Source organism: Nicotiana tabacum, chromosome 12 (genome assembly GCF_000715075.1).
Source record: "Nicotiana tabacum cultivar K326 chromosome 12, ASM71507v2, whole genome shotgun sequence".
Classification (NCBI taxonomy): Eukaryota; Viridiplantae; Streptophyta; class Magnoliopsida; order Solanales; family Solanaceae; genus Nicotiana; species Nicotiana tabacum.
The window spans coordinates 45,706,009-45,732,635 of NC_134091.1; the positions used below are offsets into that span (position 1 = coordinate 45,706,009).

The 26,627-nt window shown below is 36.0% G+C and overlaps 2 protein-coding genes across 2 annotated transcripts; both read right to left on the minus strand.

Moving 5' to 3' along the window:
- Positions 1 to 2,327: 2,327 nt before the first annotated feature.
- On the minus strand, positions 2,328 to 2,854 carry LOC142167139 (secreted RxLR effector protein 161-like). Its single transcript, XM_075227295.1, has 2 exons — positions 2,764 to 2,854; positions 2,328 to 2,587 (listed from the first exon to the last, which is right to left on the minus strand). The coding sequence occupies exons 1-2, from the start codon at positions 2,852 to 2,854 to the stop codon at positions 2,328 to 2,330; spliced, it is 351 nt and encodes a 116-aa protein (XP_075083396.1).
- Positions 2,855 to 9,088: 6,234 nt separating this feature from the next.
- LOC107763887 (exocyst complex component SEC5A-like) lies at positions 9,089 to 26,423 on the minus strand. The gene is made up of 21 exons (XM_016582396.2): positions 25,652 to 26,423; positions 23,908 to 24,059; positions 23,719 to 23,813; positions 22,562 to 22,756; positions 22,340 to 22,467; positions 22,035 to 22,193; positions 21,091 to 21,195; positions 19,554 to 19,628; positions 18,586 to 18,723; positions 18,303 to 18,494; positions 16,044 to 16,187; positions 15,032 to 15,158; positions 14,748 to 14,958; positions 11,902 to 12,017; positions 11,587 to 11,818; positions 11,124 to 11,217; positions 10,611 to 10,688; positions 10,480 to 10,536; positions 10,224 to 10,373; positions 9,765 to 9,980; positions 9,089 to 9,515 (listed from the first exon to the last, which is right to left on the minus strand). Exons 1-21 carry the CDS (start codon positions 26,087 to 26,089, stop codon positions 9,294 to 9,296), a joined length of 3,324 nt encoding a protein of 1,107 aa, XP_016437882.2. The 5' UTR covers positions 26,090 to 26,423; the 3' UTR covers positions 9,089 to 9,293.
- Between the last annotated feature and the right edge of the window lie 204 nt (positions 26,424 to 26,627).

Below are 26,627 nucleotides of genomic sequence, written 5' to 3' on the forward strand. Positions count from 1 at the left end.
TCTCTTTATCTATATATATAGAGAGAGAATTTTAGTTACATACATCGTTAGTGTTAAAAAAATTTACATTATCGGGTTATGGTTAACAGGTAACATATAGTATTTCGAAGATTGCAAATCTCATATTTTAATGCAATTTACCTATAGATATTTAGAACAATTGTGAAGTTATCTCCGTGTGACCTATAGGTCACGAGTTTGAGCCATGAAAGTAGCCACTAATAATTGTATTATATTAGACTGTCTACATCACACCTCTTAGGGTACGGTCTTTCCCCGGATTCTGCGGGAACGCGGAATACTTTGTGCACCAAACTACTTTTTTTTACTTATAGATATTCTTTAAGTGACCTGATAGAAAAAAAATTCTTTACACTAACAAAAGTATATAACTTACACGAAATACTGTGTGTGAGAGAGAGGAATCAGCTTTATCCAGAAAAGAAGAAAAGAGAAAATAGTGAGTAATTTACAAGTGGGTAATAAGATGAAAAGGTAAGGTTCATGAAAGCGAAGGTGCACAGCCGAAGGTCGCTATTAAAGGGCCCATAAGAATGGACCTCAACTTGAAAAAGCCCACATTCAGAAGTTGTTTGTGTAAAATGAAAAATATTAAGAAAAAATCCGTTAAATGTTGACTTTCAAATGACAAACCACAATTGGGAAAAAGAAAGTGAAAAGAAAGAGGAAAGGGATTGTGGGAAAATAGGCTAATGTTTCTCTCACCTTCACAATCCGTGATGTAAAAGACGGAGAAACCCCACAAGTGGATAAGATTTAATTCTATGTTGCTTTATGAGTTTTCCTTTTTCTTTATTTGCTTGCATATATTTTATTCAATAAAGATAAAAATTACTTTCTTGTGCATTAAATAATTTCAAAGTTTGCTGACGGATCTACACTTTGAAGTTTATGATTTTATATAGCAACCTCAAGTTAATACTATAATAACGGGATTCAGGTAAACCCGTAGCCGATCCTTTAGATCCGCTCGTGACTTGGTATACTTCTCCTATTATGATATTTTTATCCTAATATTTTTCGGTTCGGCTTGTCAATAGTGGGGAATTAAAAGCTAAAAAAGAAGGATATCTTTTCTTTTAGCAAAATTAAAACTTTACTTCAATAATTTGGGAGTGAGACCGGCTTAAGTAAGCATATGTGTGCTAACGATTAACATAGTCTACTTCATGGGCGGAGCTAGTAAGGGTAAGTGGCTTTAATTGAATCTCAGTCGTCAAAAAATTATAGTGTGCAAATAGAGTAAAACAATTATCTATAAAAACTATTAAATTCCCTTGACATAGGAACTTTTTTTAGTATAATAGTAAAAGGGTAAAAATTACTTAAAATTATATGTTCAAATCTCGATTATGGCTTCGCCACTTGACTCCAACTTATTAATAAATTTAGGCGTTGTCGTTGTTCTAGAGTGAAGCTCCACATCCAAATTTATAATAGAAAAACATGCAGAGAAAATAATCAATACTATCGTTAGCAGTAATGTTTAGAACTAGAAAACTCCAAACACGCATGGAAGAAACCATGCATTCGAGAAGTCTACTCATTATTGCGGAAGCCGAATATATAGAGAGTGATTAAATCATAATTATTATATCTAAAGGTAGCTAATAAATAGTAAATGAGATAATAATATATAAAGAACATCAGAAATTTACGAGGTTCGGCAAAATTAATTTTCTGCCTAGTCTTCGGACACAATCAACTCAAACTTTATTTCACCCCAAAAATACAAGTGAAATACTACAAGAGAAAAAGAAGATTCAAATGCCTTAGGGGATAAGAAGACAACTGAGAGATGTTTACAAATGAACAAACCCCTTGGTATTTATAGAAGGGAAATTGCCCTAATAATGTCATGCATGACATCTCATAAAGTGTGATCATACAATGTAAATGCATGAAAAATGCATCTACCAATTTTCTCCTAAAAGAAGGCTTCCAAATGTTCACATTAGCTCACATTAATCTTGTCAAATTTAACAAATCTCCACCTTGGCAAGATTCCACTCTTTCAATTTTCTCTCACTAATAAATTTTGATTGTGTATTCAACTTCAATCTTCAAAGTTCAACAATGTTGATCAAGTTCAAACAATGTTGAAACTTGATCGCAGTCACTACTTTTGTTAGCATATCGGCAGTATTGTCTGTAGTCCGAATTTTCTGCACCATAACTCCACTTTCTTCTATAATATCTCGTACAAAGTGATATCGAACATCAATGTGCTTTGTCCTTGCATGATAAACTTGGTTCTTTGCTAATCGGATAGCACTTTGGCTATCACAAAATAGTGTGATGCTTTCTTAACCAATACCAAGCTCTCTAAGCAATCCTTGAAGCCAAATTGCCTCCTTTACAGCCTCTGTAATTGTCATGTACTCTGCCTCAGTAGTAGACAAAGAAACCGTTAACTGCGAAGTAGACTTCCAACTAACCGGTGTATTTGCAAAAGTAAAAACATAACTAGTAGTTGATCTATGCTTGTCCAAATCTCCCGCATAATCTGAGTCACAACATCCAACCAGATACTGACTATCTTGCTGCTCAAAAATCAATCCAACATCTACAGTATTACAAATATACCTTAGAATCTATTTCACAGCTTGCCAATGCTCCTTTCCTGGATCATGCATATACCTGCTTACAACTCCGATAACATGTGAAATATGAGGTCTTGTGCAAACTATTGCATACATCAAGCTACCAACGGTATTCGCATATAGTACTCTTGACATATACCTCGCTCAGCTTCATTCTTCGGCGACATAGAAGCACTAAGCTTAAAGTAAGGAGCAAGCGGAGTGCTAACCGACTTCGTGTTCTCATTCATGCCAAATCGAACTATTACTCTCTTTAAGTATTCTTTCTGAGATAGACAGAGTTTCTTTGAATGTCTATCTCTTTTTATCTCCATGCCAAGAATTTTCTTTGCCTCACCCAAATCCTTCATCTCAAACTCCTTTCTTAGTTGAATCTTCAACTTCTCAATTTCCTCTTGACTTTTGGAAGCTATCAATATATCATCAACGTATAGGAAAGATATATAAAAGATCTGTCTTCAAGCTTGTGCAGATACACACAATGATCGTATTTGCTTCTTTTGTACTTCTGCCGTAACATAAACTTGTCAAATCATTTGTACCATTATCTAGAAGATTGTTTCAATACATACAATGATTTTTTTAAGTTTGCACACCATATTTTCCTTTCCAGCAACTTTGAATCCTTCTGGCTGAGTCATATAGATTTCTTCTTCCAAGTCTCCATGTAAAAATATAGTTTTTACATCTAACTGAACTAGTTCCAAGTTCAACTGTGCTACCAAAGCCAACAAAATACTAATGGATGAGTGTTTCATGACTGGAGAAAATATCTCATTATAATCAATTCCCTCTTTTTGAGCATATCCTTTGGCCACCAATCTTACTTTGTAGCGAACATTTTCTTGGTTCAGAAATCCTTCTTTCTTTGCAAATATTCATTTGCACCCATTTGCTTTCTTTCCCTTCGGGAGATTGGCCAATTTTCATGTGTGATTCTGATGAAGGGACTGTATTTCTTCATTCATGGCAATCCTCCACTTATCTTCTTTTGAATTTTGGATTGCGTCTTTATAAGCGGTAGAAACACCATCAGCTACAATTGAGGCTGCACAAGCCACCATCTCTATGAGACGAACATGTTTCTTTATTGTTCTTTTTGGCTTGCTGGTTGCTATTGATTCAAGTTGTTGTTGAGGTTTCTGAGTTGGAATCTCCCTTTTCACTGGTTCTTCTTCCAGAGTAAAATCTTTTATTGTTTCCTCGTTTTCTCCTTGTGTTGGGAAAATTAATTTTTTTAAGAACTTCACTTGCTTTGAAACATCATCAATTTGTTTGACATCTTCAATTGTCACCTTATCTGTTATGGCAGATTCATCAAAGGTAACATTTCTGCTGAATATAATTTTTCTCGTCTCTAGACACCATAAGCGGTATCCTTTGACTCCGAAAGTAATTCCCATAAATATAGCTTTCTTTTCTCTCGGATCCAATTTTGACTCTTTCACATGATAGTATGCAATTGAGCCAAATACATGTAAAATATTATAATCTTCAGCAGGTTTTTCATACCATTTTTGAAATGGTGTCTTGCTACCAATAGCGGCATATGGTAGACGATTAATGAAGTGGCATGCATATGTTATTGTCTCAGCCCAAAATTCTTTGCCCAAGCCATACTGGACAACATACATCGAACCTTCTCCAGCAAAGTCTGGTTCATACGTTCTGCCACTCCATTCAGTTGTGGTGTATTTCTGAAGGTGAAATGTCTCAAAATGTCATCATCTTCACAAATCTTATTGAAAAGATCATTTTTGTATTCTCCATCGTTGTCTGTGCGAAGACACTTTATCTTTGTGCTTGTTTAAGTCTCTATAATCTCCTTCCATTTGAGAAAAATTTCCAACACCTCATCTTTGGTTTCATCATATACACCCACACTCTCCGGGAAAAGTCATCAATAAATGTTACAAAATAGTATTTTCCACCTAATGAAGGTGTTCTGGAAGCACCCCAAACATCAGAGTGAACATAATCCAAAATACATTTAGTATTATGGATAGTGTTTTCAAATTTAACCTTTGTCCGTTTTCCCTTAATACAATGCTCACAAAACTCAAATTGCAAGTCTTTGCTCCTTTTAACAATCATTGATCTGATAAAATTTTCAAGGATTTTCCTCCAGCATATCCCAAGTGCATGTGTCATCGCTCGGTCGCTTCTGCCTCCTTGTCATCACTGGTTGTCAATGTCACTGTCTCAATAACTGTACTACCGTAATAGTGGTACATGTTATTGTTTCTCTGAATTCCCTTCATTACCACCAGTATACTGGAACATATTCTCATGACCCCATTTTCTGTAATGACTTTGAACCCCTTTGACTCGAGGGTGAAAATGAAATTTTTCTTTAAATCTGGTATGTATCGAACATCTGTTAATGTTCTGATCAATCCATCATGGTTCCTTAATCAGATTGAACCAATACCATATACGGTAATAGGAATGTTATTTGTGGTATGAATAACTCTACATTCTCCTTCTTAAAAATTGATGAACCAGTCCTGGTTAGGATACATATGATAGCTACAAAGCTGAATCCATCATCCATATGTCAGATGGTTTGAATGGCTATGTTGTAACTAATGAGAAATCAGAGTCGTCGCAATCAGCTACATTTGAATCCATGATAGCCTTCCCTATTGTTAGGTTGGCCTTGTTTTTCAACTTTGGATAGTCTTTCTTCTAGTGCCCTTTTTCTCGGCAAAAGGCGCATTCATCTTTGCTAGGTCTGAATCTTGACTTCAATCTTCCTTTCTTTGTTCTCATTTGGTTTTGAGAACGACCTCTCACGACCAGTGCTTCTCATTCTCCACTTTTTTGTTTTTCTCTCTTTCTTTGTTCATAGCTCTACAAGGCAACAAACTTCTTTGAGAAATACTTCATTAGTCCCATGAAGTAGAGTAGTTTCGAGGTGCTCGTACTCATCGGGAAGTGAACTTAATAACATTAAGGCCATATCTCCATCACTAAAAGTCACGTACATATTTTGTAAATATGTCGCCAACTTATTAAAGCTGGTGATATGATCATTCATTGTAGTACCAGGAACATATATGAAGCGTAACAGCCTTTTTTTTATGTAAAGTTTATTTTGATTATTTTTCTTCAAAAATTTATCCTCCAATGCATTCCACAATTTACTTGCAGAAGTTTCTTTTGTGACTGGATACTTCTGTTCTCTTGCAAGGTAAGATCAAATGGTACCACAAGCAATGCGGTTGATAATCTTCCAATCTTCTTCTCTTATATTGTCTAGTTTTTTTTCTTCTATGGCAATACCTTGCCTTGTTGAAAAAGGACATCAAGAACCTCAGCTTGCCACATCCCGAAATGTCCTAACCCGTCAGAAATTTCAATTGCAAATTTTGCATTAGACATAATTCTTGTCAGAAGCGAAGATGCCAATGACGTATTACTGACACCCGATGTGGACTCTTCATTTTTCTTGTCTTTTTGCTACAGATGCTATTTATTTGTTGACACTACAGAACACCAAAGTAATCCTTTTCGGATATGGAAGTTCAGACAATGCTGCAACCACAGAGCATACTCAGATAGAACCTTGGCTCTGATATCAATTGTTGCGGAAGCCGAATATATTAAGGGTGATTAAATCACAACTACTATATCTAAAGGTAGCTAATAAATAGTAAATGAGACAATAAAAAAAAAAAAAAGAACACCAGAAATTTACGAGGTTCGGCAAAATTAATTTTCTGTCTAGTCCTTGGACACAATCAACTCAAACTTTATTTCACTCCAAAAATACAAGTGAAATACTACAAGAGAGAAAGAAGACTCAAATGCCTTTGGAGATAAAAAGGCAAATGAGAGATGTTTACAAATGAACAAAACCCTTGCTATTTATAGAAGGGAAATGGCCTTAATAATGCCATGCATGACATCACATAAAGTGTGATCATGCAATGTAAATGCATGAAATATGCATCTACCAATTTCCTCCTAAAAGGAGGCTTCCAAATATTCACACTAATTCATATTAATCTCGTCAAATTTAACACAGATGAATTCGGGTTAACATAATTATCAACATTTAATAAAGATTGGAATTGTGCGTTGTGATACTCTTTCCATCTATTTAATTCTCTAGGTAAATAATTCACAAAGGTGGAGATCTATTCGGCAGTTTCGGATTAACCTATGAGTAATCTACAAAAAAAATACCCTAATGAAGACGAGATAACAATACACATAAAAAATACATATTATGCATTTATTGATTTGATATAAATAACGGATACGAATAAATTTTCACATCATTGTTACCATTAAGGGGTAGCTATTGATACAAACAAAGTAGTGACTAATAGAAACCAAATGGACAATCAGCCTTGGATTTGGTTCTGCTGGATAAAGATCCATAGGCAATTACTAGTTACCCATTCTTTATTCTTCCTAGGGTGTACTTTTAACAACAAAATTAATAAAATTCAATTTTTTAGTCCCTCAAGCGAGCGAAAACTCCTAAGTCTTGCTTGTTTAGACATTCAGTTTGATTAATGAGGATCCATTTACCAATTTGAATTATGTGGCATTTGTTTCCTCCAATTATTCGATCATCACGACGAGGAAATTGAATGTAAAATGAAAGAAATCAATCTTGGATAGATTACAATAACGTATAATAATACTTCAAAGAATAGGCGTAAACCTTCACTTTTATTCTGTGAATATTTAGGATGTAAATGTTCTTTCCCTTTAGAATATTAAAGTTTATAATACTATCAAATGGATTGTCCTTTATAATAAATTGCAAAATTTAACCTTGAAAACGCAACTGAGGGTCAATATCTTTGCCCAATTAACGGCCCAAACAAGACATGCCAATCCAAAATAACCAAATGGGAAACTACCAGTAATGTTTTTATTACAAAAATTGGCTAATTCATAAAATATTACTAATATTAGTCAAATAGTTATTTGTAGCCAAAAAAAGGTCAATTTTTTACTTTCTTTTGAGTGGGTGTTATTAGAATAAACTAGGTACATCTTAAGGAACTTGAATCTCAGTTTTGGGATGATTTAGTGGAGTTTTGAGCTGGTTTGAATTACAAATTCGAAGTAAAAGAAAAACATGAAAAAAATAATTTGTGTATCACATATGTATCATATTTGTATCAAGTGTGCATCACATGTATATCCATGTATACCTATGTGTGAGATACATACGTGATACATGTGTCAGCAGAAGAATTTTTTGAACTCGATTTTAACTACAAATTTTGATACTAAATCAGTCCAAATTACCTCAAATCTTCCTCAAATTTTGTATATTGACTCATTCATATGTTTTCAATGAATTTCAACCATACCCATTGAAAAAGGTCCTTTTTTGCTTAGATTTTTGGAATCTTGTTTATATTTTTTTGTATTTCATCACCTTGTTTGCTACCTCATCCATGAAATTTCATTTTACACACGAGATGGAATATCCCTGGGCTGGATTGGCCATAAAAATTTCTTTTCGGTCTTGCATCTGGTGTTATTGATCACGCATAAAAATATGTGAGGAGATCTTTGCGTATAATTCTTGGAGAGAAAGAACCTTATTTATTTGAGTTTTTAATTTTTATATGTGTCTGGCTAGTTTTGGTAAGTCTATGATTAATGGCTAGAGGTTGGTAAGTTGAAACTTATTTGGGACATTTCTGTAAGATTCTCTAACCAAATTGAAGTGAAGTGTAACAACCTGAAAGATGCAAGCTTCTAAACTCGAGCAATAGCAGACTGATACAAGTTTACTAGCGGATTCCAATAGGCAGCTCAACTTTCAGGCAAGTACAATTCAGCGTCATTCCATTAAGGCAGAAGCGGCGAGTCTCGAGGAATTTGGACAAGCAGCCCCGACATCAAACAAGAAAACGCTCAACTTATTATCTAACCATATGAATTAACCCAAATACCGCCCATCTAATTTCTTAAACTAAAAATACCCGACGGATGTATAATATGTGTATAATCAATATATAATCTATGTATACGACTAGAAAAAGTAAATAGTAAATCTGACAGGCTATTTGTGTAACAATCTAAAAAGAGTTTACTGTAACTATCTGAAAGGAAGGATCTATTTAAGACGATATATAGCATTGTCCGCTAGTAGAAGGTTCCTTCGTAGAAATAGGGCCAAGCAGCAGCTACCATGTTCTTTTTCCTCACTTTTATCCAACCCCGAGTTAGTCTGTTAGTCTAGAGCAATGATACCAGATGACAGCAGCTGAGACAGAATTCTAGACGTAAGTTGAAGCATACGGACTCCCAACGACATTGGCCCAATCTAAAATTTGCTTTGAGCAAACGACTAGAAGGATACACATACCCAATGGTGTGGTAAAACCAGACGGAGTAATTAGCTACTTGTAGCAACACAAGGTGGTCTGTCCACGGTATACCCCTCAGCTATATATGGGATCGAAAGTAGAATAAGACCAAATACAAGATTAAAACTCAGCCAACTTTATATAAAGAAAATTGCATAAAATCTTTTGAAACCGTACTGGCGAAAAACAGCTTCAATTCTCCGTACATGAATGAATCAGCAAAATTCCTCTCTTCTAACAAAAGAATGTAGGAACTGCTAACATACAACAACTGCACAAGCATTACATAAGAAAAACTGACACAAAAGAAATGGATACTGATTTATCTACGTCTTGGCCTGGAGAAACTTGGGGATCCAATATGTTGTGATCCCCTAAAATTTCTACTGGGAGAATCCATAGGTCCTCTAAAAGAAGCATATGCTGCCTTTGCTGATTCTGGAACAGAGTCCAGGGGAATTGATTCCACAAAGCATGCTGTATTGATTCTAGTCCTCTCAAGTTCAGATTGAAGTAGCTCAGAACTATACTGCTGGGCAAGAGCCTGAGAATTAAAACACAATTGAAATGCAAGTAAGAAAGGTGGAGGAAACAACTCAATGACACTGTCTAAACTAGACACTTTGGTGAAAGGCAGGACTGTGGCCAGGCAAAGCAGCAAAATTGTCGGGTGGATTCAGTGATAATAAGCAATATTCTGTAAGAAAGTCCTATCTTAACTGTAGAGATAACTCAGAAGGTAAGCGGGAAAAAAAATCTGAAAAGAAGAGCATAGAGAGCAAGTGTTACTCACAATCAAGTCATCCGGTGATACAGTCATCCCTTGTTGCCGGTCATCCAGAAATACATCATCACTTCCACGTGTCGGCCGGCGGCTGTGAGTTGGAGTCTCAGTAACCTCAGCAACACACTCTGTTGCTTTCTCTAAGAGGACCCCTTGTAATGTTTTCAGCGACTCCCTTGCTTCATGTGTAAAATAAGGATTCAATATGGTCTCGAAGTAATCAAGCTGCACGTTTAGCCAGACAAACCATCAGAAAAAATCCCAGGAACTATTTATGTTTTTTGGCTCAACATTGAATGCTGTAAACTTAGAGGAACCAAAAGTACTCAAAAAGCAAATGCAAAGCACACAAATGTCTGAGGCGCAAGTTAACTGAACATAGCAACAGTACAGTGTCAATTTTTAGCTTTAGTATGTAGTTATTATTTTTCATTATTTTTTATAAGACTCAGTAGACTGCCAATTCACCTCAAGCATAAGCTGGCAAAAGCCATTCGCGTCTAATGCTTTGAGATCTTTGTCTTGATTTTCATGGAAAAGACTTAGGAAAATATCAATTAAGCCTTCAACAAGAATACCAAGCGTCTTGTCCAGTAGAGGCTTACAACCAGCGAAGACCTGTGAAGAGAAAAATCAATATTACAAAGAAGACCAAGTAATAAGGAAATTTAAAAATTAACTAGTTCAGCAACAGTATGCCCATAAAACAATCAGGGAATTTTACCTCTGCATGTACAGCTACTAGAGTGTGCAGCAATTCCACAGCAGCATCTCGCACACCCTGTAAGGCAGAAAAGGACATGTTAACATTCAAAGGTGAAAACACACTAAGTTAATGAGAAGTGTCTTTCTCACCTTAACTGCTGGCGCAGCACCCCATTGCACTCCGCCATCCAAGAAATAGTTTATAGCTGCTGTTCTAATCAAATTGGTCTGACAAAAATATGCCAAAAAATAGTAATTATGGAGCCTTTATTTAAGAAATGTATGACCATATCAAGCACAGCACATAAATGTTGCAACTTCCTCTTTTTTGGGGGATATTTTACAACTTCCACACCCACGAGGGACCAAAAGATATATCATCTAACTGCCTGTCTCCCAATTGTATTGAATTAAATGATTAGGGGGTGAGGGTTAATCGCAGCACATTGTATTTTGATTCTGAAAAAGGTACATGAACAAGCAATTTGTATGAAAGCACAATGACTATAACTGTATAATTGAATAAACATTTTGCCACATGCTTGGCGCAAATATTACTCATTCAAGAATCTCCAGAGACGTGCAGTAGTTTCTCGACTCAAGGTTCTATTTCTCTTTTAGATTCTTCCAGGTAAAAATTGATACAATAGTTTTATGTCATACCTTTGCAAAAGTGTACTGTTCAAGGACCTTCTCTTCAAGCCCAGCAAAAGACATAATCAATTCTTGGATATCACTGTCCTCTTCATCCTTACCCCTAAAGTAGATATCATAATGACATGATGTTAAACATAATATTTGGCAGTTAAACAAAAAACTTGCCAAAGTCGAGGGAGAAAAGGCCTAGGAAATGATCAACACAGTCTTCTCATTTTTTCTTATTCAACATAAGAATAAGAGTTCTATGCAAAATGTGCAAACCAGTAATGTCCAGTGTAACCAACCATTTTATGAATCTCACCTTGAAATCCGTTCTGCATGATGCTAATATAAGAAATAACATTCCTAAGTCTATCCAGCTTACTTGCTGGGATTTTCCAATACTTCTTATATATTTTGGAGCAAGATATCATTAAAGTGCTTTTAACTAAATGTGTAAACTAAAGAGCAGAAAGTAATTTTGTACCTCGACTGCAGCCAAATTTGTTTGTATTTGCAGTACAATTCACGAGCAAGTTCATCTTTACAATATCCAATATTACTTAGAACCATCAGCAGCTGTCGAAGTGGATCAACAATACTTCCTGGTAGGGGATCAGATGATTTTTCTTCTGGTTCAAGATATCCATTTTGAAAATATGGACTTTCTTTGTTGGATTTATTCAGGTTAAGCTGACTTCCAATTTGCTCCAGATGACCTATAATTATCAGGGAAAACAATTTGTATCAAGCTCTGAAGTCTTTCAGCTACTGAAATGCTAAGGTATCAACTTCTACGTACCAGCAAAATTCAGCAAACAATTCAAGAAGGCAAGTCTAACAGATTCCTGGATTCCTTGAAGCTGCAAGAATATGTCTTCTGACTTCATCGCCTCATTCCGCAAAGACACAATCATTCTGGAAAGAATAAAAGCTTAGCTAACGAAAAAGTAAGAACCGAACAAAAGTTGGGACATACTTAAACTCTCATAATAAAGTAACAGACTTGTTCTCTGATGGCCTAAATACACTGTCAAATGCGGCTTACCACAAGAAGAGTTCATCTTTGCTTACAAGAATTATTCAACCTTTTGATAGATTTCCTTGTAACTTTTTAACCACTGAGGGAGGAGATGTGCCTAGAGTGAATGGAGATACTTTTGATCGATTTCCTTGCAAATTTTTAACCATTGAGGGAGGAGATGTGCTTTAAGTCCCTACGTAGCATGAACACGGATATAAATGCTGCTTAAGAGACACTGAGGAAACAAAAATCTCTATGTTAACTTCCATTTGATATTGTTTTTGATGCCTATGCACAATCAATTCTAGAGGTAGACAGCAGAAAAGGCAGAAAGTTCTAACTTCGTCTTCCAATGCCCAGGCACTAAAAATAAATCACGTGGAAAGAAAATGACATGGATACATATTTGGACTTCATGGACTCCTCGTGTTAATTAAAGAAGCATGGGTCCCTTTTTACGCCTTTGGCTCCTTAGTACTATACAGCTGCTACCTCCTTTATTTATCAAAAAAAGGTCAAAGCTGTGACATACATATGTACTGAGAGCAATGTGTTTTTCTAGCAGTGATATGATATTAGGCATGATCCTAGAACCTCTTACAAGGGGTCCACAAACAAAAAGTCGTCCACCAATTCAGACAAAATATCTTAGTAGTATGGTTCTCAGTAAAGTATATTACCATTTTATCCACTCATTGTCAAATCTCAGAGATGGATATGCCTTTTTGCTTCCTGTTTTCATTTTTTTCCCTTTTCGGGATAAAGGTCAGACACGGATATGATTTTCGACCAGGTAAGGATATCCATATCCCACGCAAACCAAAATGAATTACTATCCACAGCTAATAATATTAGGTTCCACCCATCCTAAAAGACATCACACTTCCATGTCCCTCCAACAACAAATAAACAGCATGACGGAAAACCTACTAGAATGTTCTAACTTTTAACCTTTGTTAAAGATAAACACTTAATCAGTTGGTGATTCCCAAAACTCTAAAGGAGTCAGAAAGATTAAATCATACATGACTCTCTTGAGGAGAGATAGGAGGTGTTGAAGAATCAACCTCTTCTTAACTAAGAGTTTATGCATCTTCCTAAGCAGAATGATTTTTGGGGCCTTGGGATACTTTTAGAAATCTCACGAGAAATCATTCACAATCCCGCCCATCTCTATTCGCCTTTTCTATCATTAAGAGCAGGCAATCACACCTCAATTTGATCCTAAAAGGATTAGTGATATCCATCATCTGCGGTTTGCGCCTTCAGATGCTTCCATCTTATCTTTACACATTCTCAGTAGGGGACTCCTTTTCTTGCAATGTCCACTCCATCCTTGCAAAAATTTGAATAATAGCTAGTATGAACAAATACACGATCCTTTTGGTATCTCTTTATTCATCACTTTGTTACTCAGCTTTATAGTGTTACTCATATTTTCACTAAATCTGTATGTGCTTTCCTCATTCCTCAATATATCTCAGGAATTTCCCTTCGCCTCTTCTATTAAGCAAAGGTTCCACTTAAGTTTAAAAGGTAACAGAGACTTCAATTACCATCACATTTGAGAAGACCTAGAACAATCAAGTCCTTGGTACATTATTTAACAAACACTGTAATAATGAAATATGTTTTTGTTATTGTTTTGCAAGAATACTTAAGAAATCTTTTGTTCTCTCTCACTCATTTAATGAGTTTTTAGCACTAAACTCCAAGACTTGATCATAGCTGGAAAGGTAAGATTTGAGGGAATTGTACCTTCTCGCCATTTGCCAGTGAATGGCGTACGTGGACAGACTGTAGAACCAGTAAATTCTAAAACCGCCTTAAATTTAGTACATAAGGAGTGGGAGGAGAATCAGTGGAACCTCTATATGGTCTATCACATCTCTATCTGTTCTAGAGGTCCCAGAGAAAGTAGAATTAGTCATCTTCAGGTTCTAATCTTTGTGACAGCTATTCTCATTAGCAAAACTTTCTTTCTAGTGAAAAGACAAGTCTTATCAATAATTATAACTGCAGCATAATCTTTCTAACGTAAGTAAGAGGTACCTTTTGGTTAAATTTTTACCTAATTTATAAAATAAAATTTTCACCCATATACAAGTGGTATATAAATGTAGTGAACCTAGTCAAAAATTTTAGTTTAGAAGTTCAGATTACGTATGCAAAGCCACAAATGACCCTTGATTTAGCGAGTTCTTAAGGGCTTATAGCTTCCAAAGACAACGAAAAGTTAACAATTCCTTCGTCAAGTTTCCTCATTCAAGGGAACCAAGTGATGTTTAATAAAGCTGGTCTAAGGCTCACATAGGTGCAAATTACCACTTATTCACTCTTTCTTAAGTCATGTATTCATTCTTAAGTCTTGCAACCCTAGATTTGAAGCACTTCCCAGTGTCTGAAGCTTTTTTCCCTTTTTTTTTTTTTTGACAAGTAATGTCAAAGCAACTTTTTAAAAAAATAAGGAAGTAACAGTAAATGTCAAAGTAGCAAACATGTTACATAATGAGAGAATCATAGCTACCCAGACCGTTCAACTTACTGCCATATGTAGGGGTAACTGGATACTTATGTCTTTATGTATAAATATGTACAGCATGTAACAAACCTCTACAACTTACGAATTGATCTGATCCATTGCAGATGTGATAATTGAATGGAAAGCCAAAGGCAAGGAAGAAATGGTATATGGAGATCTATTCCTTTCTAAAATAGATACTGGGACCCAGGATTCATCTTTTGATATCTCTTCAACTGTAGTCCGCATCCATGAACAGAGCCTCAATATGTAAACTTTTGAGACCTCACACTGAAGTGTTCGCAGTGCTGCAACTGTTACGAAGGAATAAAGTCAATCAGATACCTCTCATGCACAATAGTCTAAGCAACTCTAAAATTTACGTACTAGCAACTGAAGGCGCTGATTCTTTTGCTTCAAAAGCTTGACATGCTTTGGATATCTCCTTTATGGCATCACTCATGTATGAGCAAAGAATATTTGATTCTTCAAGATCCCCAAATGCATTCTGGACCTGTGGGAGTAACTTCAATACTCAGATGCATTAAAAAGAAGCAAAACGAACATATGAAATCGTAAGATGTTACACCTCTTTCACCCCGGGACATACAAATCAATTGCAAAGCCTAGTTGCAAATTTGTTTTCTGGAATGCCAAAACGAGGTTGATAACAGAAAGACTAACTACAGCTTGCTCCTAGTGTAAAAGAATGTGAAAACTTAAAAAGGGTACAAAGCCAACAAACTGAAGTAAAGAGCTTAAGCAGTTTGGGTGTAGTCATGCTTAGATTTGTCACAGTAATCATACTGTCTGAAAGAAGGAAAGGCAATGGAGTACTTCAAATCTAGATACTGTGAGCCGCAACCGTCCAATGAATCTAACTTCCTCCTCCGATATAGACTTTCATAGATAAACTGAAACCAACTGCGTCCTAAGTCAAAAAGTGCTGGAAAGGTTATGCTAACACAGACAAACATGGGTGAAAAGTTTACATAGAGAGGTTTTCACTGGGGATACGTTTTCATTATAAAACGCCTTCGAAAGGCTGCTCTTTAGATAATTCGGAGTAATTACATAATAGTGAGCTCAACAAAACCCCTTCCCAGCAAAGAATTACATAATAGTGACCTCAATAAAATAAAACCCCTTCCCAGCAAAACAAATAGAACAAAGAGAAGTAATGTGCAGCAGGCCTCGATCCTCATTGATTGAAAAGCAAAAAGTTTGGAAGTGATAGTCAAATTTTTTTCTTTTTGGCAGGACAAATTTGGAAGTGGGGAAATTTCCGATAACTATTCCTATTACAACCATAAATGGAAGACAACAAAGTCCACAAACTACTCAAAGATTACATATATATCTATACTTTACTCTCCTACCATCAAGATTGGACAATTACCTTGGATTCATAAGCTGATATAGTACTGCGAACCATCCCAGCAACTTCATCAAGTGAATGATTTGAGTACTTCCCATCTCCCGCTTTTTCTTCAATTTTGTTCGCAGAGGCATTCATATTTGAATCAGAGGATACTTGAGAAGACTACAGAACCAGAAGAAAGGTCCATTGAGATCAAAGAAACTAGCGGATGGAAATAAATAACAAATGTTGAGAGATGAGACTGCATATCTTATAGGGAAAATACACAAGTTACCCCTCAAACTTGTCCCCAGAACTCAGTTACACACCTAAACTTTACGGGCGTTCTATTACCCCCTTATTCTTATCCGATGTGAAATTAATAGCCATTGTTCCCTTTTAGCTTTGTTTTTTGATTTCAACGTACAAATCTACTACCACCAGTAAACCACCCTTCCCCGCTCAAAGAACCCACTTACCCCTTTGTTCCCGTTGGATAGTTCTACGTGCAATTTCATTTGCAAATTTGTGGGTTGTCATCAATTCTCAAGAAAAGGAATTTTGGCTCTGGTGAAGATGAGGGATTGAAGGGTGCTTTTAGTTGGGGGTGAAGTGTTGTTGGGGTGACAAGAGTTACTTTTGGCACCACGATGTAGAACAGCATTGTAAGCACCGTTAACACTATGTAGTTGCTTCGCCTTGAATGTGTCGTCCCAAGAATAATGACACAAACACTAATAGGGGAGCCATATTTTTTAGAATCACTATGAAAAAAAAGCAAAATCCCAGTAATAAGATAGTGCCGGACAGTAACAAACGTCATCTTTACGGAGTCAAAGAGTTTTTCTTTGACAACACTCTTTTCAAAAAGCTTTTAAATATTCAGGTGGTTGTGTAAAGCAGAAGAGTTGGTGGAAGATCATCCCAGCATGCATCTGGTGGACACTATGGAAAGAAAGGAATGCAAGATGCTTTGAAGATAGAAGTAGCTCGGTACAGAAGATTAAGATGAATTGTATTTAGTTATTTCACTTTTGTTGTAAAGAAAAATGTGTAGATGAAGCAGAATCTATCATAGATGTCATACGATCCCTGTGAGATGTGCAGGTGATATTTTTGCATTTTGTAATCTGTAAATATGAATTCCAGCACTTCCTTTGTGCTGATGTTTTAATATACCCGTTACCCATTTTAAAAAAAAGCTTTTAAATATTTTAACAATAAAAATGTTACTTATAGTACTTTTTATTTAGTTTTTAAATAAATAAATTTTACATTAAATATTTAAGAAATCAATGTCCAAATTCACACTGAATTAGATAAGTTCAGCACCGTACTCCGAACACCAATTCTTTTAGGGACGAGGGAGAATCATTAGTTTTAAATAGTGCCAAAAGAAATCAGATATTTCCTCTTTGTGTTTATCAAGCTCTTTGGTGTTTGACATGTTTTAACTTTATAACAGGATCTTGATTACAAACCAAGGGCAGATAACAGATGTAACTTTGTTTAGATATCTATTAATATCGACCAGTGACAGAAGATTTACGTTATCAGACCATTTCTTTTTTTTGAAATTAAGTAGATACATTATCAGACCATTTCTTAACTGCATGTTTTCAATCTTCATGGATTTTCCTCTCGTCCTAGATAATAAGAGCTCAATCAGAAACTAGTAAAATCAGTAGGTCAGATTAACAACGAACCAAAGAAAGAAAATTGACAATTACTTTTCTTTTTATAACCGTGGTGTCCGGAGCAGCTTGCGGGCACCTAAACTAATTCCACAGGTACCTCCCACCAGCACAGGTACCTGGTAATCCTATCCACCAAGGCTTGGACAAATGGAAGGAAATCACCTGAGTATTTTTGCCTCCGCAGGATTTGACCGTGAAACCTCATGGTTCTCAACCCACTTCATTGACCACTAGGCCATACCCTTGGGTGCAGAAAATGAGAATTACTTCTAAACCTAATGCACAAAGTTGTATTCGGAAACTGTGTTCTTACAAGACTCAAAGATTATGCAAATCAACTAAGCAAACTGAGGTTAACCAAACTTATCAATGATTGTCATCCATTTTTTGAATTGTTTAAAACATAAATTGAAACCCCCAAAAATGACAAGTGCAAGATGCAAATTTAACTGCTTTTGTTTCGACACTGAAATAACTCAAAAACACCACAAAAGCTCTGGCCCTCATTGACTTTGTAAATTATCAGAAAATATCTTGTTTATATCCTTCGGATTTTGCACCAACCTAGTTACAAAGTATACTTGGAAGAAAAATTCATTACCTTCGCAAATTTCCCGCTGAAAACTGCAATAGCTACTCTCCAAAAGGCAGGCACATGATGGATAATTACAGCAGTTAACCTCCTTATATAACTTCCTCTGAGAGCATCAACCTTTTCACCACTAAATTCCACTTGTTGTGAATCACCCGGCAAATATGTATTTTCATGAGAATCAGAGTAATCAACATCTGACTGATGATCATTTGGGATAGAAAATTAGTACATTAATGTTTAAATCCAGTTAATTATCAAATGTCTTCTGATAACAGGCAGTTGGGCTTACAGAATGGTTCAAATCTTGCTGAATTTGCCTCCATTTTGCATCAGATAAAGCTCTTTCATGCATCTCATTCCGAAAATTTTCCGTCCTTGATTCATGATCCAAAGTGCATTTCTCAAGCAAACCTCGGATTCTGTGGTTCTGTCAGAGGGACAACAAAGAGAACATTGCAGAATGGTTCAACTATAGTCTATGCAGAAGAGTTGAGGGTTTATTGGAAACAGCCTCTCTATCCTCACAAGGTAGGGGTAAGGTCTGCGTACACACTAACCTCCCCAGACCCCACGGTGTGGGATAATACTGGGTATGTTGTTGTTGTTGTTGTTGTGGTGGTCTATGCAGAAGAGAGAGGGTTTCACAAACCATCACGAGTTTTCTGTTTTTAATGAAATGTGAGCTTGCTCATAAAGGAGGAGAGTTTTGGTAGGCTGACAGCCAGCATAAAACTTGCCAAAGCATAAAACTTGCCAATTCATGATGAATCCTCATATTACATTTTTAGTTGGTATGATGATGATATGAGTTGAGCTTAAATGAGAATGTGAGGATTCAAATAGTTGACCCCACCTTTTACCATGTTAAGAAAATGGACCTTGAGCCTGCTCAATCCAAAACCTTGCTTATGAGGTAAAAATTATCCAAAACCTTGCTTATGAGGTGAAAATTGTCCAAAACCACCCAAGGAGACAACTTCTCATACCCTCAATCGACGTGGGAACTTAATAGGTTCAATCGAAAGGTTAAGAGACATCAAACAACCATGAGTTCAACCGGTAACAAAACTCATAGTGGAGTTAGCAGTTGCTATAAAACAACTCATGATGTAACATTATATCTTGTCAATTGGTCGATCTTTTGTTTCAATTGTTAGTCTCACAAGGCTTTATGTTCAATAAAATTGTCTTTCTAGTAAAAGAAAAAGAAACTAGGAACAAAAATAGAAACTGATGATTGGACCTTAGAGTCCTCACCTGTATATTCAAATAGTGCCACACAGGATCTGATTCGGGTTCCAACTCCAACAAGAGTCTCACATTATTTTCAAGCTGCATGAAGCAATTAAAGTCAAATACGAGTAACAAGTATTTATAGGAAAATATTTTAAATTTTCCTTAAACGTAGAAAGTGACAATTTAAAGTATCTGCATTTAGATGGTTGCACACAAATATAAGGTCCATAATTCAAGTGCAGGGTAACCAATTATCAGAACTGTTTGGTGTACCCTCAGTAATCCGGCAATTGAGACCTGACATACCTTGATATAAGCAATTTCACCCTTCTTTAGCAGAGAATATCACATTTCTCCTTCATATATGTAGCAAGATATCCAAACATTTGTCTGGAAGTTCTTTATCACACAGCAAAAGGCAGTTACATTGAGATTGCAGTCCGATATCAATTTATCAGGCTGATTGTCTACTCATATAAGACATTTGATAGATGATATAGGCACACTTCAATATGAATAAATTAGTTACCTCTATGTGTATTCAGTTCTATCTTATACACAGGAAACAAGAAAATAAATTCAGATAGCAGGTGCGAGGTGATCAACAAGTTTGCACCCTACCATACATCACGAAAAGGAGGTCCGAAGAAAACTATTAATATGGCTCACTGCTTCAAGTAAAAGTACGGTGATGATATACAAAGGAACTTTACATGTTGATGCTTAAACCTTGCTAAGCTTTGAGCAACCTAACGTTGATCATGACCTCCCAAATTCCAAGAAGTGCTTTAGAATTTAGACTCAAAAGAGAGCGTTAGGAGAAGCTATTTGCAGCCAGGAAAGCTCGCTCAGTAAATTAACCAGCTAATATACAATTATAAGATACCCATAATTTTATAAAAGAAGAACACCAATCAAGTCCCTAGACAGCAGTAACAGTACAAAAGGATACCCTAAATCATTATGAACTTAAAAGGACACTATAAAAGAACATGTTTGAGGCATTTCAATCCTATCACAATTTAGCATTAACAAGAAAAAAACAAGTATTAGCTAGACAAGACACAGCAAAAGAGTGATATGCCTCCTTGCAGAAATCAAGTATCCTTGGGTATTAGAGTCTAATGTTGTATACCTCACATATATGGGGTTATCCCGTTTCTTTATATGTAATCACTATTTATCCCAAAAATAGGTAGCTCAAATGGATATGACATAAGTAGTCAAATAGAATGGCCTCAACAGGTGACGGGTCACCAAAACAGAAGTGGATGTCTGATAGAAAGGGGAAAGGAAGCAAAGGAAGTTGAAAGGTCCTAGGACTATCCCTAATCCACAAATTGAAAGCTCGAGATATATTTTCACATTTTTAAGTTTAGCAAGAGAAGAGTTCTGAGATCTTTAGTCTTTCAAGTTTCAACAATCCAAGTGTATATTAAAGAACACCTCCTTGTGGACTTTAAGAGAACCAAACTATCTACAGTAACGTCCTAATCATGCACTGGTCATAACTTTTTGACTTTTTAATGTTGAACTCAAGATGGTAACCATAACTTACATTTGTTAGGTCAATCTGAGGATCTTCCAGAGACTTATAAAGCTTGCTTTTAAATTCTTGCATAACTCTTTCAACCTCCTCAAGCACACGCTTCAAAATTCCAACCTGACGGAAAGATATTCAATCAAGAGTGAGTAACACAGATAGGGCAAAAACTATGAATAACTATGAAAAATATTAAGAAAGACAAAGAGATGCAAACAGTAAATCGATTTAGGTCAGAAACTAATCAAAAAAGGTTAAGCATCAGACTATTATTGAACCCAACATGTTAAGGAGCATATAACAATGTCAACTGGAACATGACTACAACGAAATCAAAACTAAGCCATGAAAATATGGAACTCTGTCAAGTTTTAATCAGCTTAACTAATCAGAACACAGTGAGAAGCAGCAGAGGATGTCTAAAGCACATAAAATACTTTTCTTAAATTATTAAATACAAGGTCTCATCAAATAAGGCATCAAGGAGGTGCTCGCACCAGTACATTAAACAAATTGTTAGTAAAAAAGCAAAATCGTCAATTGTATACACGCAGTCAGAAACAGAGGATGTCTAAAGCACCTAAAATACTTCTCTCAAATAATTAAATTCAAGGTCTCATCAAATAAGGCATCAAGGAGGTGCTTGCACCTGTACATTAAGCAAATCATTTTTTATTTTTTTTAAAAAGCAAAATTGTCAATTGCATACATAGGAGAAGCTTCTGCAAAGAAGTCCTAAACTACAATATATGATAGGATCCAAGCATAATCAATTACTGGTAGCACCAATTATAATGACTATAAAACAGATTAATAAGGCCAGGAAATATAAAGGCTAACCACAGAAAGGCACACGTAAAACAATCATATTAAAACTCTATATGCCATTCTCACTTGGAGGATAACGCATACAACACAAGCATATGTTAAATTCATAGCATTAACTAGGTCATCCATACATGAGAAGGCAGAACGATTGACTTTGCTTTCCTGTACTCCCTGACTGCCAGGTCATATTCACCACTACCAATGCTCTCACGAATCGTGCTGGGCAAGTTAAATAGTGTTCGGAACCTCTGCAGCATTCCTTGAACAGATCTTATCTTCTCAGCTTGAGCCTACACAATAATGTTTACACTCACAAAAGTTTTTTAAAAAAAAAACATAAAGTACCATCCATATTCAAGAGAAGTAAAGAACCAGACTTACACACTCAAATTTTATTACATGTATTAATAAAATATAATGAATTGAGCCTACATACCTGTCTTTCAAATAGTGGCCCAAAAGCACGATTAGCAATTGAACTAACTCCTTCGATACAATTAAATAAGTGAGAGGTTCCAGAACCTTCAGGGTCTTCCTCAATCCGTCTTAACTTTGATTCAATATCTACAAAAAGGAAACATTGCCGCCAAACTAAGCATTTTCTATCATAAATGAAGGTAAGACCAAAGTAGCACGTGCTACAGGACGTAAAGCTCACCATCAATTGTTGTTTTGCAGGACACAAAGCAGTCAAAATTTTCTTTAACCAACTGTTTTTTCTGCAGTGTACGTCCTTTAAGATCAGTCTTTACAGCAAGAGCACCTGATTCTAACTCTGAAGCGCTAGTGTCTTGGTGGATCCGAGACAGAAACAACTTCGGGTCAAATTTCTCAGAAAAGTAATTCAACCTCTCTGCAAGATTATGCAAGAACTTGTAAGAAAACTAGTGTAGATAATAAAAATAGTAAAGACATAGGTTCATTTGAGGAGAGTATAAAGGTTCTCCTTCAAATGACTTCTTTTGAAACAAGTAGAAATGACCTCATTTTATTAGTTGAATGACACTAATAAGAAAATTGTTATAGAATTTGGTAAATATGAAAATGAAAAAATTGACCTCCATTACCCACTATTATCATTTATCTACTAGGATTAATCCTTTGAAAAATCCATGCATCAGTAAAAGCAATCCTTTGCTGCTGTCAGCATTTACTCGTTAAGCTTGTCTTTAAGTGGTCCGATACCTCCTTATAGGACATACCATATTGCAGTGCTACAACATTGAAGATAACCTTATACTCGCAATCCAAGCTTCACATGCTTTCTCACACCACAATATGGTATTTTCTAGTAGACAAGAACAAATCAATTTTACTTTTTTATTTTTTATTTTTGTACTAAAGAGTAAACAAGCACAAATCATTTCCCTAAGGCTCAACCACAAAGGCAATAAGACTGTCAAAAAGCTGCTTGAGGTCCTGATTTACCTGATGCCACAAGAATAAACAGAAATGGAGATAAAGTGCACTATGACAGACCTAAAGGTAATCACAACACAAGTTTGTAATACATCACAAATAAGATCCCCATAATTGAAACCACAAGCACCTGACAGCCGCAGGAACATAAGCTTGATATCATCCAACCCCATAATACGAAATCATTCAATCCAGTAAATCTTGTTATGAAGATCAATCTTCATATTTATCACTGCATCTACACATACACTTGATAACAATGACTTTGAAGGGGCTCAACCATAATTCTTTTCCCATTTTCCCAGGTAGTGCTGACCAAATGTGGTCCGAGGAAAATAATGAATCAAAAACAGGCAGCATTATAGAATAAAAAAAAATGGTGACAGAATTAAATACCACGAACTTTGGGGTCTAAATGATCTCTGTCGCCTATGGACGGGGAACTTTGTAAGGTCTCACTGATTAACCGTAATGTTCTGTTGTCAACTATCCTGTCATTAGGAAAACAGCATCAGCATCCCGGTAAGCACAAGTATCAGGAGAAAGCACTTTCCCAAGCCAGATCTTAAGCAAGAAGAGAAGTACCCCAACTTCAGAGGATCGATGCATTCCATGCCACGAGGAAAAGACTGCAAATTATTAAGAGCTTTTTGTGGTACAGCTGTCTTCTCTGGCTCAGGCTTTTGAGTGGTTGGAACCACTCTTGCCTCCCTCATCTCACGAACTCTGCGTCTTAGCTGCAAAGATTTTCAATAAGTAAATTTCAATACTTATTCATCATGTTTAAATATCAATTGCCACACAGAAAGGGAACTACCACTCACAGCCTCTGATTTATTTACAAAAGATAAAGAAGACTGTTTAACCAATAACACAAATACATATTGCTCCTCCTGATTATTTTTTGTAAGGTAAATAATTTTACATATAGCTCCATATTGGTATAACAAGACCTAAAGACTAATTCCCTTAAAAATGAACAATCCAAGTAATGCGAATTCCAAAAACTATTCAAAAAATGCAAACAGGCTTATAGTAAAGAACGTTACTAGAAATAGTAAGCAACTATAGTACAAACAGATATGTGCAAAGAGGTTATCCATTGAAGCAAATTCTTTAATCGTATACTTTAAACAGTGTTTTTTTATCAGTATTTAAATAGAGTTTATGTTAGGCTGCCACCAAGGCGCTAAAACCGTGCACCTGTTTGCCTATGGGCTCTACTTTTTCCTAAAGAGAAGAACCAAACATGAACAATTACTAGCAGTTGATATGTTCATTGTTAACGAAATGGTAATGAACAAATTAGGTACTGACTAAGAACATGAATTAGATAGTTTAACATTAGAAACCTAGTCACTAAACCTATATCAGAAACTTAAAGCCTCACCTTTGCATCTCTATTAGAAATTTCAAATGGTTTCATGATTTTATTCATATATCTCACTTGAGTTTAGTATTTTCATTTCATTTGCCCTTGTTTGTGAATATATTTTCAAGTCATATTTTCTTCCATTACATATTTTTTTCACTTTTTCCTTCATTTTTGCCTGACTGTCCATGCTTTCGTGTTCTGCAGCTTAAAATCCCTATAAAGCTTGGCAAAATCCTAACCTTTTCCCCTTTGAGAATTTTCGATGAAGACTTTTCCCCTTTGAGAATTACTAACTAAAGAGATTCTCTAGAACTGCTCATAGACCTTATACATCCGAAATATATCACTAACGAGGAGGAGTCCTTAAGGCATGAGTCGGAGCATATACTACTAGTATAGCTTAAGAAGCATATATCATTCAAGTAGTACAAACCAGTGGTGGAGGTAAGTGTGTTGAAGGGGGTTCAATTGAATCCCCTTCATCAGAAAATTATCCGTACAAATAAGGTTTAAATAATTGTTCTGGTTAATAAATTATTGAATCCCTTTGAAAATTAAGAGTGTCAATATCACCGAGCAAGTTTGCATTTTTTTGAATGCCGCCACTGGTACATACAACTAGACTGCAACAACAACAAGAAGCCCGGTGAAATCCTACAAGTAGAGTCTAGTGAGGGTAAAGTGTAGGCCGACCTTACCCCTAACTTATGACGGTAGAGAGGCTGATCCTCGGCTCAAGAGAAGTAAAATGAAGCTATGACATAGGGTAGCAACAACAAGGTAGTTAGACATGGGGCGCAAATGTATAACAACTAGACTGCCTCAGCTTATATAAACTTGTTGAACATACATATTATCAAACATCAGTACAATGAGTCCACAGTGCATATGCAGAAGCAGATAGAACTACTAGTGTTGCTCAATAAGCATAAGAAAAGGAATACATAGATATACCTCAGATTCATCAACACGCTTCCAGCAATCAGGCTCACCACCATCCCACAATCCATCATCCTCGTGTGCAGCTCTCCCTCCACCACTTGCTACCCGATTCCTCGACCCGAACCCGCGATCCTTGGACGAATCCTCATCGCCCGATGATATACTCAGCATCTCGATTTCCGAATCATCGTCATCTTCCACAGACTTCCGCTGCTGATTACTGTTCTTGTTACTGCTCTTCGGCATCGCAGCAGCGTTAGTGTTCTTTCTCCCCGCCGTATTACTACCGGTAGCGCCGGTTCTCGAGTTGGGCTGCGATGGCGGCTGAACGAAGTTGCGAACCGGTTTAGAAGGTTGATGAACCGGTTTCTGGTAATTGATGTTGCGTTGAGCTTGTTCCTGCAATGCGATCTGTAAGAGCTCGTCTTCGTCCTCACTGTCGCTTGACATTTTTTAAAATATATTTATAGAGTTTTTGAAGATTATTAAACTATTCACTGATAGAAAATTAAATGAAAAATTGTAGATGAGAGTTGTTGATATTTTTGGGATCTGTGGGTCGTGTGAATTGTGATGATTAGTTTATTTTTTGGGTTGGTGTAATGTCGGGGAAAATGTCAAATGTACAGAGGAAGTGGGGAAGAAGGAAGGGTATAGGAGAGAATTTTACAACTTCGTTTATGCGACTGCCGCGTCTTATTTTAGGAAAAGTGTAAAATTCGGCCATTCATTCCGTCGTAATACTTTTCTTTTGTCCTTTTTTCTGAATACTACGCTTGAGTATAGGATAAAATCCCATGTTTGCAACCAATATATTCATCTGCTTTCAAATATCGTATATATTTCTTATCATTATACTATTTGACCAAATTTATCCCTACAATCAGCAAACTTTTCAAAATTATCCTTGATATATTAATAAGTAATCTGAAATCTTCCAATTACCTTTTATTTAAATTAGTTGTAGTTCTTTTTGCTCCACTATTTT